Source organism: Sinocyclocheilus anshuiensis, unplaced genomic scaffold, assembly GCF_001515605.1.
Source record: "Sinocyclocheilus anshuiensis isolate Anshui unplaced genomic scaffold, SAMN03320099.WGS_v1.1 scaffold6, whole genome shotgun sequence".
Lineage (NCBI taxonomy): Eukaryota > Metazoa > Chordata > Actinopteri > Cypriniformes > Cyprinidae > Sinocyclocheilus > Sinocyclocheilus anshuiensis.
The window spans coordinates 1,769,321-1,784,625 of record NW_015547668.1 but is presented as its reverse complement, the minus strand read 5'-3'; the positions used below and the strand labels follow the sequence as shown (position 1 = coordinate 1,784,625).

Sequence of the window (15,305 nt, the reverse complement as noted above, 5' to 3'; positions counted from 1 at the left end):
TGCGGCTCGGTCAAAACAGACCCTGACTGCTCAACGGAAAGCTGGATCCTTTCTAACGGGGCTTTCACAAGTGTCTCTTTTCCAGGGAGCAGGTTGGCGTGTCCTTTGTGGCTCACACACACCTATCAGGTGGCAGAGCAGCCGTCACACACACCTGTTACCTGCTGTTTCACTGTTGACCTCCACGTGGCATCTGCTACACAACACAATACAACACTAAACATACAGTCCCATTCACTAGACAGGGAAAGTGGAGACGGCTGACTTGTGTTGTTATGGTGTAGTTAAAACACGCTGTGCCTCCTCCTGCCGCTCAGTTAAAAATACACTAGTCGCCGCATAATTACTGCAGCGGGACATTTCAAGTATGAATTATGACTGTCACTAAGAAATAGCTATTAAACTCTGGAGTGAGCAATGTCTAATATGACCAAAACAAAAGCAGTAAGACACTCACACAAAATCTGTTTTCAAATTTATTTTAAACAATTAAACAATACAAAAACCCTTATGTAAAGTGGAAATAATTGTATAAAAAAATTACAGAAATTGAATGCAACATACAAAACTCATATGGACTTCAAATAATAGAAAAATAGAAATTAATACCAAAGTGTTGTCAAAAAATCGGTCCACTTTTTGGATCTTATTTAGATTTTTTTGGTGTTTTTGTTGTCCCTTTCTTCTGGGGTGTAGATAGCACTTTGCTGCATAAATCACAGACCCAGCAACCTGTGATTGAGAGGAAAGAAGAAGAAAAAAATTAATAAATAGAATAATATGGAATACTGGCCTTTAGGACTGTTCAAAAATATCCCTTTGATGGGACAAATTTATTTTCAACTTTCCCTCACACTCACTAGCAAAAAAGTATAAAACTATATATTTTTAAAGTCTATTATAATAAAACTACTTAACACTCACCTAATAAATAGATAAATAAATAAATACATTTAAATTAAAAGGTGACAGCTGCTACATTAAGCATCATTTAAAAAAAAAAATGTAAATCAAAATTGATGTTTTATAGCTATTAGTCCTGATCTGTCAACTTTACTAGCATTATTAACCTTAAAAAAAAAAGAAATTTTTATTCAGAAAGGGTGCATTAAATTAGTCAATGACTTTCAAATGTTGTCACTATATATATATATATATATATATATATATATATAAAATCTATCAGTAATGGCTGCTTACAATTCAGCTTTACCATCACAGGAATATTAATTTTAAAATATAACATTTTAAAATATATTCAAGTAAAAAATTATTTTATTTTAGTTGATACACTTTAATAGTATTTCACAATCGTTCTATTTTTACTGTATTTTTGATCAAATAAATGCAGCCTTGGCAAGCATAAGAGATTTCTTTCAAAAACATTAAAATATATATCTGTAATGACCAGTTTTTTGAAAAATAGTATATTTGTCCTATATATGCCAGTGTATGTCCTATACGTTGACAAAATGCACCTGAGGAGATCGTTAAAATAATCCACATGACATCAGGGGTTCAACCGTAATTTTACGAAGCTATACGAGAATACTTTTTGTGTGCAAAGAAAACAAAAATAATGACTTAATTCAACAATTCGTCTCCTCTGCGTCTCCATTTTGGAGAGTATCACATACGTAAACAACGTATGTGCGCTGATACGTTGTTTACGCGTTGATCTGAACATAAACAACAAACAACGACAAATTGTTGAATTAAGTAATTATTTTTGTTTTCTTTGCGCACAAAAAGTATTCTCGTATAGCTTTGTAAAATTACGGTTGAACCCCTGATGTCATGTGGATTATTTTAACGATCTCCTTGCTACGTTTATGGAGGGTCAGAAAGCTCTTGGAATTCATCAAAAATATCTTCATTTGTGTTCCGAATATGAACGGAGGTCTTACAGGTTTGGAACGACATGAGGGTGAGTAATTAATGACAGAATTTTCATTTTTGGGTGAACTATCCCTTTAAGTACTTTTACAAGCAAGTACCTCTTAAGTACAAATCTGTCTTTACAACATTCACTTGTACTGGAGAAATATTTGACCAGCAGTATCTGCACTTTCACTCAAGTAACAGTTGTGTACTTTGTCCACCTCCTCCATGATACCATTAGCTCAATATAGTATTTATTCATTCATATATACATTTATGATAAAGAATGTAAGTCAGAGACTCACCCAGAGGTATGGAGTCCATGCCCACACAGAAGGTGTGGAAACCTCGGTCACACTTGTCACAGAACATCATCTCCTCCTCATGGTGCGGCTGCTCACACACGGTGCACGTCTTGCACTCCATGCACTGCCAGGGATACATCTTGATCTGGGACACCAGCTCCACACTCATGTCCAAGCAGGACGGGTGACCTGAGCACAAACCCAGGCCGCTCATCATCTCCACTATACTACCAGAGTAATCCTGACACTTAGGAAATGAGATACCATAACAGTTTCTTTAATCAAGCCAGCCTCCAGTTAACAGTTCGAGTTGGAGCGCTGACCGTCTACTACACTGAAGAGAAATGTTTGAGGGAATGAACACTAGCAGTGTGCTTATATAAGGATATTGCAAGAAGTTAAACATATCTCAAAGATGTCAGCTAAACTGGGAACTAAACAGATACTAAGCTTCGCATTAGGAAGAGTGAGTTTGGACTTACCGCTGTTCTGACACTGGGAGCAGTGGATGAGAGTCTCTGGTTTGCCTTTCTTGTTGGCCTCCTTACCCTTCTGACATATGCCACATATAGCATTGGGAATGACCTTAGGCTGCAAGGGCAGAGTAACGCTATAAACGCCATGGCAACCAAGGTCATACACACCATGTGATAGTATGCTTGAATCAAAACCACTATGATTTTTTAAATTAAATTAGTATACTAGAGTAAACTGGATGCAGGATCTTAGAAGGTATTAAAATAGCCTAATGTTTAAATTTTACGAATAGTTAATGCATATAAATGTATAAATACACAAGCAACAAAGACAAAAAAAATCTGTTTCACATATATCAGGATAAAACTCACTACCGTTCAAAAGTGTGGGGTAAGCAAGACTTTTTTTTTAAAGAAATAAATAATTTTATTGAGAAAGAATACATTTAACTGATGAAAAGTGACAGTAAAACACATTTATAATAGAACTTTCTATTAATCAGAATCGTGACCGTTTTCCACCAAAATATTCCAAGAGGGCCTAGCTGCAGCCTTGCACTCTCAGACTTGCACTCTCAGACACTTGCGCTTCCGCTAGCGACGTCACTTGCAGGCTTTATTTTTTATTACTTTTTGTTTGAATCGCTCAACATTTTACAACAGTAGCCAGGTGGTGAAGACAAGAAAAAAGAAACTAAATTACAATGTCACTTGCAATCGCCACTTGCACTCTCCGCTACCTGCGACGTCACTTGCAATCGACACAAATGGAGCGTGTTTTTCTACAGGAGGAAAACGCTTAACGAGAGACTTTGTGCATTGCGTTCATATTCTGCTGTTCTGTGGCGACGGATTTGCGGGTCTTGTCTTTTTCTTGCAGGACCCGGTATGTTATAGTACTAATTTAGTTTTAATCGTTTAATCACCACAGCGTCTTGTCTCCATTGGCAACACGCACCATTTGTGTCGATTGCAAGTTACGTTGCAGGTAGCGGAGAGTGCAAGTGGCGATTGCAAGTGACTTCGTAATTTAGTTTATTTTTTCTTGTCTTCACCACCTGGCTACTGTTGTCAAATGTTGAGAGATTCAAACAAAACGTAATAAAAAATAGAACAAAATAAAAAATAAAGCCTGCAAGTGACGTCGCTAGCGGAAGCGCAAGTGTCTGAGAGTGCAAGTGCCAGGCTGCAGCCAGACCCTTCTCAAATATTCAGCAGCACAACTTTTTTCAACATTGATAATAATAAAAAATGTTTTCATGACACTGAAGACTGGAGAGATGGTTATTAAATAGACAACTTAATTTAAATTGTAATTATATTTCAAAATATTACCTTTTTTCATTTATGTATTTATTTTATTAAATAAATGCAGCTTTGGTGAACATGAGACTATTTTCAAAACATTTTTGAAGAAAAAACAAATCTTACTGACCCCAAGCTTTTGAACAGTAATGCATATAATTTACAGTATTTATATCAAGACTGACATACAAAGGGACCATTTGAATTAAAAATCTCAAAGACCATTTCAGTAAAACAGAAACACGCAGGAAAACATTTAGCAAGGCAGAAAATATTGCATTGTTCAAAATTCATGTACTTTGGATAGAGGAAACGACAAAACACATTAAACTACTATTACATACATATTTGCTACATCATGAACAAATAGGTGGTAGCAAAAGCCGATTTTAAAGAGGAACATAAGTGCATAAAAAGGTCAAAATAGCACCGACATTTTTTGTTTCGCTACTTAAGACTTTCATTCAGTGCTCACAGTCATTAAGAAATTTCTCTACAGTCTAATTTCTTTAAAACCTCTTTATTCAAAAGGTTACTCTAAATACTGACATGTCAAAGGCCCTACCATAAAAACCATTCAACTGAAAAGAGCAGTGACAACATTGTGGAAAAACAAACTAAAAATGTAAAGAGGTCAGGCTACAGGTTAAAGACACGTTTAGATGTTAGTGAAGCTCACGGTTATGTTAACGGAAGGACAAAATCCTTCATTCTGTCACAGTAGGAAAACACCAGCTGAACTAAGAGTATTACATCCAAAAAAACAAAAAAAAAACACACACAACAAGAACATTTAATGTTGTTTAACTACAAACACTCTTAACACGACTCGAGAGATTGCATAAAAGAGGGATGGAAATCAGCCAACAACAGTGTACAGTGAGAGGATCAACAGAAGCTGTACCTACCGTCTTTCATATGTGCTGCAGTGATTTATGACTTAAACACCACATTCAAATTAGATTACCATTCATCATTTTGTTTCAAGTGTAACTAGGAAGCGTTTTAAAATTTCCAGAACACACACCTCACTGATATCATGGCCATATTCAGCTAATTATCGGCACGATATATTCTCTACCCATAAACACAGGATAATGAACTGCTAAAGAAAACAACTTAAGCAAAGTGAACAGGCGAACTAATTGTTAAAAGGGAAAAAATAAATGGGGCTGCTCAGAACACTGCCTATTCATCTCTTTAAAAAAGTCAAACAGTATGCAACATTCAACAAAAAATGTTTTCGATCACTGTTGTCACATGACCTTATACAGTTACATGAGTGCCGTATAGTTCTCATCTTGCAAAATAATGGTCAATTCCATTTTGCGTAAAAAAAAAAGTTCAATTTCATTCTAGAATTCAGACTTTAGTTAGAACGCAATGCATTGTGGGATACAGCAATGGCATCACAATGTGCACTGTAGTGTACTGGCAGAATTGTAGCAGGTCTTTTGTGTACTCTACGCAAACAGAAAACTATGCATACTCGTAGTAGTGTGCTATTCAGAAAATAGCCTGGGACAGTTTACACCGCTCACACTTCCTGAGATAACAGAACTACAGGGGAAACTAATAAGAACTATGATGCGGCTAAAACGAGCCTTTAGCTGGGGAGTATTTTAAAATTGCTTTAAACGGTCCAATAAATCATGCAAACATTTCTTCCACAAGAAAAAAATGAACCTTTTCAACCAAGAATATTAAAACCGTCAGAAACAATGTAACTATTGCACAAAGCATAATCTAAGCAAGCAGAAATGTATCTTAAAATGCAAGCATATGCGGGCTAAATAATTTCTTGCATTATATAACACTGTCAAATTATTGTTAGTTGTAATTCACTTTGTATAAATTTTGCTTTGTATTGTGGATAATTTGTGATGTGTAAAACCGTTTTGTTGATCCAGCAAGCATTTTGACAAGAAAAAAAGCAACTTACACAATTTAATCAGACTAAATAAAAGGAAACACATATATCAAGCATATTTAAGGTGCCCAGAGAGTCAGTTTAGAAAACCACTGATATTCAGTTTGACAATGTTATACCAAACAATAGTTTGATAACCATTTCATGCCTGAAAGAGAGTAATGCATCACTAGCATGACAAATAAAGGATAAATAAAGCGAACTTTAAAAGTGCACTCAGTAAGTTTACTTTAACTGTTAAAGGCAGAGTTAAACGATATTAAAGGAATAGTTCACCGGACCTGTATGACTTTAACTTCTGTCCACACAATGGAAGTCAATGGTAACCAAAACTGTGGCTACCAACATTCTTCAAAATATCTTCTTGTGTGCTTCACAAAAGTCAGAGTCGAAATTTGGGTGAACTACCCCTTTAAGACTAAGCGCGCATTAATGAAATTGTACAATATTTGGAATAGTTATATTTCAAGTTTTATGAAGACATAACTTTGTACGGTCCTGTTATGATGTTTTAATGGGGTCAGAATTGTTTCGCATTTCCAAATAAATAGTTTAGAATTCACAAATAAATATAAAAAGTTTCACAAAAAATAAACCAATGCACAAATAAATAGAATGCTATGCACAAATATGTGTTAGGAGTCTCAAAAAACAAATATATGACTATTTATTTGTGAATTTATTTCATTCCTTTTTAATTCATATTTTTTTCATCCTTTTTGGAGATTGGCTTACTGCTGCTTAATGGAAAAGAGCTTTGAAAATGTGCCTTGAGCACTGCAAATGTGCTTGGTGCTTCTTTTATTGCTATTAGTAACTTGGTTGGGTTGCAAGACCCAGCTGGTCATGTGATCTCGGCATTGCGGCACCCATAAGTGGGTGACCCGCTCAACGCAGAATTAAATAACTCCAAAAGTTCTATTCAATTCTTTTTCCTTATGACTATACATTTGTAAACCAGGGAAAACATTACTGAGTGCACCCTTAATATTTCTTCAATTGTTTCATATCTATGGATTATTAACACTTTTTTTAGTGTTTAGCAGCCAAATTAAATTGCTTGCATGCCCTTCAGTTTAACTGACAGGCAAGCAGGCTGGTAGAGAGATAAATAGAGGTATTTTAAGCTATATTAAGTACTGTTCATTTTATAAGGGTGTTTACCTTCACAAGTGCATCACACACCAAAAAAAAAAAAACGTCCTAAATTAACGGCAGTACCACACAAAAACGTTATTGCTCCAAAGTTTTGTGCAGAACACAGGAACTGTCACTGGGTTTCCTGGCACTGAAAAAATGGGTGCCGTTCTTCAAACAAAAAAAGAAGTTCCATTGACACGTGCAGTCCCGATCTATGACCACCAGGGTGAGTGTGTGTGTGTGTGTGTGTGTGTGTGTGTGCGTGCGTGCGTGTGTGCGTGTGTGTGTTTGGACCATATACTGATTGATGATCAAGTCAGAAGAACGAGGACTTCTCTGCTGAAAGTGCTGGAAAAGAGGGGTGGCGAAAAGGGGAGAAGAGAGGTGTTGGGTTATTTTAAAAAAGATCAGGGGCTTTTTTCTTCTACCTTGTACCCAGGGACAGATTTGTGTTGGATGGTGCGAGGAGTGCCGTCTTTGCTCTTGACTTTGGATTGAATTGCGCTGTCTTGGCTGTCTCCATCCGAAGTGTTTCCTGATGAACTGTCCTGAAAGTAAACATGAAATAAAAATTCATTAAAGAGAAAGGAAAACTTGAAATCGCATCATATGACCCCTTTAAAACACTTCCTATTATCTGCGAGTTGTAATGTTATTTATAATCAGGGGTGCATATAAGTTTTTCAGCCTGGGTCTCATAAGAGCACCTGGAGATTTGGTTTGCTCCTCACAGTGAACATAGTGTGACCCATTAAATATAACTATAAAAAATAATATAAATAATAGTAGGGCTGTCAAACGAATAATCGCGATTAATCGCGTCCAGAATAAAAGTTTTTGTGTACATAATATCTGTGTGTGTACTGTGTATATTAATTATGTATATATAAATACACACACATGCATGTATATATTTAAGAAAAATATGTTAAGTTTATATATAATTTATATTATATATGTATAAATATATTTAATATGAATAAACATATACATGTAAATATTTTCAAACTATATACTGTATATGTGTGCATTTATATATGCATAAATATACACAGTACACACGCATATATTATTATGTAAACAACAACTTGTATTTTGGATGTGATTAATCGCGATTAATTGTTTGACAGCACTAAATAATTGTGATACAAAAATTATTGCAGCTATTTATTGTTTTTTAAAATAAAATAGTTACAAAATAATAAAATGTGATAATACTATTGTATTTAGGGAGTAAAAAGGGAGTATTAAATAAAAATACAATTATTTTATAGTACACTTTTTAAAAAATGCTAATATTTACTTTTTTTTTTTTTTTTTTAAATATGAATTTTCATCATTTTCAAACTTGAAATCAGCAAGCTTTTATTTTGGCGGGTTGCCAGCAAATATATGCGCTGCCGGTTTTGCGCAGTGTTGCCAACTTAGCAATTTTGCTGCTAGATTTAGCAACTTTTCAGACTACCCTAGCAACTTTTTCTTCAAAAAGCACCTAGCCACAAATTTAGTAATTTTTACAATTTATTTGGCAACTTTTAGCAACTGTGACTCAAATGATAAAAAGGCACTCATTTTACTCTGAATTACACAAAAAAGAGGAAATTGTCTAGCAGTACACATATCGCGTAAATAAAGTTGCTAGTTGCAATTGTTCAATAATAATTGTTCATTTATGATAACACCTTGTTATTATGTACCATGTATTATGTAGCGCATGTTAAGTTTAGGTATGGGGTGGATTAAGGGATCTAAAATATGGTCATGCAGAATAAAGCATTTAATTTGTGCTTTATAAGTACTAATAAATAGCTCATATGCTATAAATATGCATGCTAATAAGCAACTAGTTAATAGTGAGAATTTGTCCTTAAAATAAAGTGTTATCAAGAGTTTTAATAGTTTTAGCTAACACTAATAATGCATGTCCCAGCCTACATTTTTTCACTTTAAATATCACTTCGGATTTTGGAAATGATTACGAAAGCAGAAGGTATTGCAAACATTGTTTTGGGGTCACTTTATAGCGAACGAAATTAAAACGGACCCCATGTACTTTCTTAATACACTTTCCTTGTCATTCATGCATGTTATTCCAACAACTAAATAAATAAATTAAAAATAAATTCTATTTTTCCCCCACTGAATATCGTGTTTCAATTGGAAACATGCCAGATTGCATAAAAAAACAACAATAATAATAAAAGAAAAAGAAAAAGAAAAAAAAAAAATCAATATTCAACTCGATTGCTTTTGAGGCAATACATTGCATTTGATATCTTTAAAGCAAACACCTGGCTTTACAGTTGTCAAAATGTAAAAGACTGAAAAAAATCAACTGTGAAGTTTTATCAACTTACTGAGGAACCTTTATTTTTTTTGCCATCTTCTTTACCATCCTCACCATCATCAGAATCACCATCACTGTCCGGGGCAGGCAGCTCTGGGTCCAGTGGAGGCTCGTATAGAGCTGTGTTCAAAGGCAAGTAGCGGAGCTCATTTGGAGAGTACCTACAAATGTGGATGGGCAAGAAAAACCCAGTCAGAGCGCTGAACGAATTCAAGGCGTTCGTCGTTCTCAAGTACACTGGTGGCTACAGTAAATCATAAACCGGTAAATCAGAAGCTCAGCAGGATTTTGCTGTAATTAAATCATTTATTACAAAATTCACCTTTTGTAGTACTCTTGGAACTGGCCAGGAATGAGGGCAACTGGGTATGGACCGGTCTTGGTCCTCTCCGGAGGGAGGACTTTGTATCTTCCTTGAGGTACTTGAATAATCTACAGGTAAAAGAGAAAATGCAAACAAGCAATGAGACCTAGAAAAAAAAAAAAAGCATGTTTTGAAAATTGTGCCAACATGAAATATAGTGCTATCAGAGTCATTGCTAGGGTGTTGCCAGGCTATTGTTAGGAAGGTCCCTGGGTTTTCTGGGTGGTGAAGCAGTTTTCTATGCATTTTACACACCTCAGTACACAATCAGATTATTAGATTAAAGAATATGAGCATATCCTACATGTGTTTGAAGGTCAAAATAAGCCCTCCTCTCCTCCATCCGCTCTCGGTTGAAATTACTGTTGAATTCAGCAGCTTTTTTCGCTGCTTTCTTTATGTACTCGGGCACTTTACTGGCTTCAACTTTTTGAGGATTCTGTTGCTGCATTTGCTAGAAAGAAAACAGTCAGTTTATTAGCACTCACAGACTTTTAGCAAAGAACAACCAGTATTTATCATTATCCCTGCATATAAGGATATACCAGACTTTACTTAAAGAAATCACTGAAGAATTTGTTTTATACAAAAAAATACTCAAGTTCTTTCAAACCTATTAATATCATTACATCAATATTTTATACAATAATGTTTTCAAACATTATCAACATTTTGTTAGGTTAATTTATTCCTGTGATGCAAAGCTGATTTTAACCATCATTACTCCAGTCTTCAGTGTCACATGATCCTTCAGAAATCACTCTAATATACTGATTTGCTGCTCAAGAAACATTTATTATTATTATTATCAATTTTGAAAACAACTGTGCTGCTTAATATTTTATGCAAACTGTGGTATTGTTTTCAGGACTCTTTGAGAAAGTTGTAAAAAGCATTTTTAACAGCTTTTACTGTACAGTCACTTTTGATCAATTGAATGCGTCTTTGCTGAATAAAAGTATTAATTAACCCCTTAACTGTCACCCCCTATTTTTTTTTTAAATAGGCATGAAAGTGCACTATCCAAACTTAAATTGTTGTAAATTTATGAACACTTTGGAATACTTTGGTCTCTTTTTAAAGAAAAAAATCAGCAGATTATTGCAAAAGTGGAATCATTTAAAAAAATTCAAGTATCAAAAAGTTTAAATTTACTGTAAAGAAAATGCCCTATACTAATTTTATTTTATATATAATAAATATTTTACATAGCAGGTTTTACTCTAAAATTGGTATAAAATTAAAGCCTCATATCTAAATAAGTTATGTTCCAAATTTGAAGTTGATATGAAAAAAATGGAGGTCCCTGTGAAATTTTATTTAGGGCGTTATACCACAAACAGCCACCGGGTGCCCTCCAAACTCCATTTAATTATTTTTATGCATTTTTCGGTCACAAATGTCTAGATTTCTCTGTCAATATTACTTCTATCTCAAAATCAGAATCCTGAGACTCAGACCTTTCCAATGATATGTTTTTTGTAAAGTTTTGATTGTAAAAGACCGTAATGCATTTTGTAACATGACACTTGACACCGCCCACTAAGGGGGAGGAGACCACCACAAGATTTAAAAGTACCATTTCCATGGTAACGCAATGTCCCATTTCTAAATGGTTTTCACAGGATGAATCTTGGGCTTCTTTATGATGATTACTAAAAGATTTGATAGAGAAAAAGGACAACAACAAAAAAAAAAGAGCGCCAAGCGTCCCATATAAGATTAATATACACATTCTATAATAAATCAAAGAGTGTGTGTTACTCACCGCACTAAGAGTGCTCACAGAGTATTCCTTAGTGATCCGCTGGCGCTCTCGCTCCTGGAGTATGACAGAGTACTCTGCATGTTTGGCTGGATACTCCTTAATCATCAAATCAATGACTTCATCACTATTGAGGTTCCTGTGAGATTTTATTTAGGGCGTTATAACACAAACAGCCACCGGGTGCTATCAAAACTCCATTGAATTTGTTTATGCATTTTTCTGTCACAAATGTCTAGATTTCTCTGTCAATATTACTTCTATCTCAAAATCAGAATCCTGAGACTCAGACCTTTCCAATGATATGTTTTTTGTAAAGTTTTGATTGTAAAAGACCGTAATGCATTTTGTAACATGACACTTGACACCGCCCACTAAGGGGGAGGAGACCACCACAAGATTTAAAAGTACCATTTCCATGGTAACGCAATGTCCCATTTCTAAATGGTTTTCACAGGATGAATCTTGGGCTTCTTTATGATGATTACTAAAAGATTTGATAGAGAAAAAGGACAACAACAAAAAAAAAAAGAGCGCCAAGCGTCCCATATAAGATTAATATACACATTCTATAATAAATCAAAGAGTGTGTGTTACTCACCGCACTAAGAGTGCTCACAGAGTATTCCTTAGTGATCCGCTGGCGCTCTCGCTCCTGGAGTATGACAGAGTACTCTGCATGTTTGGCTGGATACTCCTTAATCATCAAATCAATGACTTCATCACTGCGCAGAGCAGTGAGACCTGGGGAGAAGAGAGGAACTTTGCTATAGGGATCTTGCATTTAGTCTTAGGCTGATACACTCAACTTCTTATTACAACTACTACAATAAATCAAGCTACAGAAATGCCAAGTGGAGCAAATTATGAATTAAACCACTGTGTTGGAAAAGTGAACTATTTGAGTTTGTATACAGACACTCCATCGCATATTTTCAGGGTAAGAATTACAAGTTTTCAATTTGACAAAATTATTATTTTATTATTATTTATTTTTTATACATTCAAGACATAAAAGAAAAAGAACTGAGAAAAACTGAATTCTTACCCAAAGTACACTGTGTTTCCGTAATGACATTTTGCTCTCTCAGATAAAGTTTTTCTTTGTGAGACAGGTCTCTTCTTTCCAAATCTGGTACGAAGTTGAAAAAAAAAAAAAAGAAGTACAATACAAAAACTCATCTCTGTCATTAGTAACTGAATCTGTAAAATATAACCACTATTTGACAAATAACGTGAAAACCTCTCAATTCAATTTTCCCTGCAGACAGTTAAGGCGCTTATTATTGTTCATACCTGGATATTTCCGCTTGAATGACGTGACTCCCAAATACTCGCTCACTTGTTCTTGTAACATATAATACTCCCCTGTGTCATCCGGAGGCCACTTGTATTCAGTCAGATTCTCCGCAGGAAAGTATATTGGTCTGTAATGAAACAGAACGGCTCTATACACAGTAAAAGTTTCAATGTGTCAGAGTAAAGAGTGAAAAACTGTTTTGGCCAGCCAATAAAGCCATCAACAGAGGCCAGTTGCACAAACTTAGCCACCATGTTAAGATTGTGTCTAAAGAAGTAGTTTGACCAACAAGCAGTTACCAAGGGGTAATCAGTCTTACTTTTTCAATACAAATAAGCCCAATCTACCTTTTTTATAACTGACTTTTAAAAGTTATGACAAGTCTTTAAGAAAAATAATTAGATGACTAACTTTTTAAGACTAGTCTAAACGGTTTATGCAACCGGCCCCAGATGACAGGTGTGGGTTCATAGAAACACTAGAAGCTACATGAGTGAAAAATTATGGTTCGAGGAAAAACAGCTACATAATTCCTTGTCATGGGAAAGGAATATTTATAATAAATAATATAAATTAATATATGAAACAAACCAACAAGAAAGACTGTTAAGAAATAGTTTTAGATAAATTGCACTTGTAAAAATTGCAAAAATAAAAAAGCACTGGTCAGTTTTGAGATTTTGGGCAGTTTGGCTTTTCATAAGGTGTCGTTTAGACTAGTGGGAAGAAAATATTCCAAATCACTTTTAAGTGTTTCTTTTATTCCACTTTATTATTTATTTATTGCACTTTCCCTTGCAGTTTTCCCTTTAGTTTGTACAATTTTATTTTTCCCTTTTCATGCTGGCTGTTGACAGTATTTTCAGATTTATAAAGTGATAAAAATAGACATACAAAATCCACTCTGCAAAAAAATTACGCAAATTAGAGCATATATATGTATATATATATATATATATTTATTTATATATATTAGTGAAGCGATAAAAATAGACATACAAAATCCACCCTGCAAAAAACTGCAAATTTGAGCATATATATATGGATAATACCTCATTTGCATATAACCAATTAATCTGGGGTAGTATGTTCATATCTACTAGTTTTTTTTTTACCCTATTCCCCTAGGTGTCTTGCCTTAAAAGGAATTTCCAGATCAGCATGGCACAATAGAAAGAGTGTGTGTGTAATGAGCTCTCACCCCAGCTCATGGCTGGATGCGTCACAGCTCCTGGAACTGTCCCCTGACCCCATCCTGCGTCTCTTGGGGGCTTGACTACCATCACTGGAGTTCTCCTCAATGTCATCCTGTTTGGAGAGTCAGAAACATGATTCTGATAAGGATTTTTCAATCTGGATTGAGTGCTATTATGTTCAGAAGGGCTACCTTGGTCTGAAGCCCATAAAATCATACTATGAGGCCTTGAAAAGTATCAATGACTGTCTAACAACAGCGAGGAAGACAGATGGGTTCCATTCATATGCATTAATTTGTTTTAAAAGCATCCTTTCTCTGAGCACCGTCTGTTCATCTATGTCTTTAGCTCCATCGGCTAGCAGGCTAATAGTAAATAAACAAAGACGACTGTTGCTCACATTCGCGCTGTTATAGAAGCAGTTTACATAGACGCAGATACAATGCTATAACTGTTGTCTGTGCAACAAGATGTAACCCTAAACACCCACAAACCTTCACAGACTGCGTCCCAGGAGTCGCGGGATTGCTATCGCACGGTCTCGGTGAAAGAACCGCTGCCATGTTGATGCTCTGCTGCTGAAAGAGCGTCACATCACAGTCCGACCGGAAACTAAGAACGCGAGGAAGCGTTCCGACCACCACACACACACACACACACACACACACACACACACACACACACACACACACACACACACACACACACAGTCCTGTGTATCACACACTGTAATAATATATTAATTTAAAGCTTTTATATTGAAAACAAGATTTCATTTAAATCACTTTCTTATTTGTATTTGATGTACTTTTAATTGGAACAATTTATACTTAAATTATAGGAACTATTTGTTATGTGTTTGAATAATTAATTGAATAGACATAACTATTTATTACTTTATTAATCGTTTATTTATTAAGGTTTTTTTTTCTTTCATTTAAGTTTTTTTTTTTAATAAATGTTGTTTGCACTCCCATTTCCTTATGTCATTTGTTACACTGTTAATGTCTTTTAAAGTGAAACAATGAATGTCTGGTAATGTCTTCTTGTGTCTTCTACTTAAAGCCATGGAGCATCCTGATGAGTTATTTAAGATTATTATTATTATTTAATATCTTACATTTACATTTAGTCATTTAGCAGATGCTTTTATCCAAAGCAACTTACAAATGAAGACAATGGAAGCAATCAAAATCAACAAAAGAGCAATAATATGCAAGTGCTATGACAAGTCTCAGTTTGCCCAACGCAGTAAACGTAGCAAGGAACTATATATATATATATATATATATATAT

General features: G+C 34.8%; 1 protein-coding gene across 2 annotated transcripts; it reads right to left on the bottom strand.

Annotated features, from left to right (window-relative positions):
• Window positions 1–511: 511 nt before the first annotated feature.
• LOC107702695 (PHD finger protein 10) lies at window positions 512–14,597 on the bottom strand. Of its 2 annotated transcripts, XM_016505092.1 has the most exons (13): window positions 14,504–14,597; window positions 14,015–14,121; window positions 12,810–12,940; window positions 12,562–12,645; window positions 12,211–12,257; window positions 11,517–11,612; window positions 10,053–10,202; window positions 9,707–9,816; window positions 9,395–9,545; window positions 7,466–7,585; window positions 2,669–2,777; window positions 2,187–2,375; window positions 512–732 (listed from the first exon to the last, which is right to left on the bottom strand). In XM_016505092.1, the coding sequence occupies exons 1-13, from the start codon at window positions 14,570–14,572 to the stop codon at window positions 647–649; spliced, it is 1,449 nt and encodes a 482-aa protein (XP_016360578.1). In that variant the 5' UTR covers window positions 14,573–14,597; the 3' UTR covers window positions 512–646. The 2 variants fall into 2 exon arrangements, with proteins under 2 accessions (XP_016360578.1, XP_016360579.1); XM_016505093.1 differs by lacking the exon at window positions 11,517–11,612 and having other exon boundaries at window positions 12,115–12,257.
• Window positions 14,598–15,305: the final 708 nt, after the last annotated feature.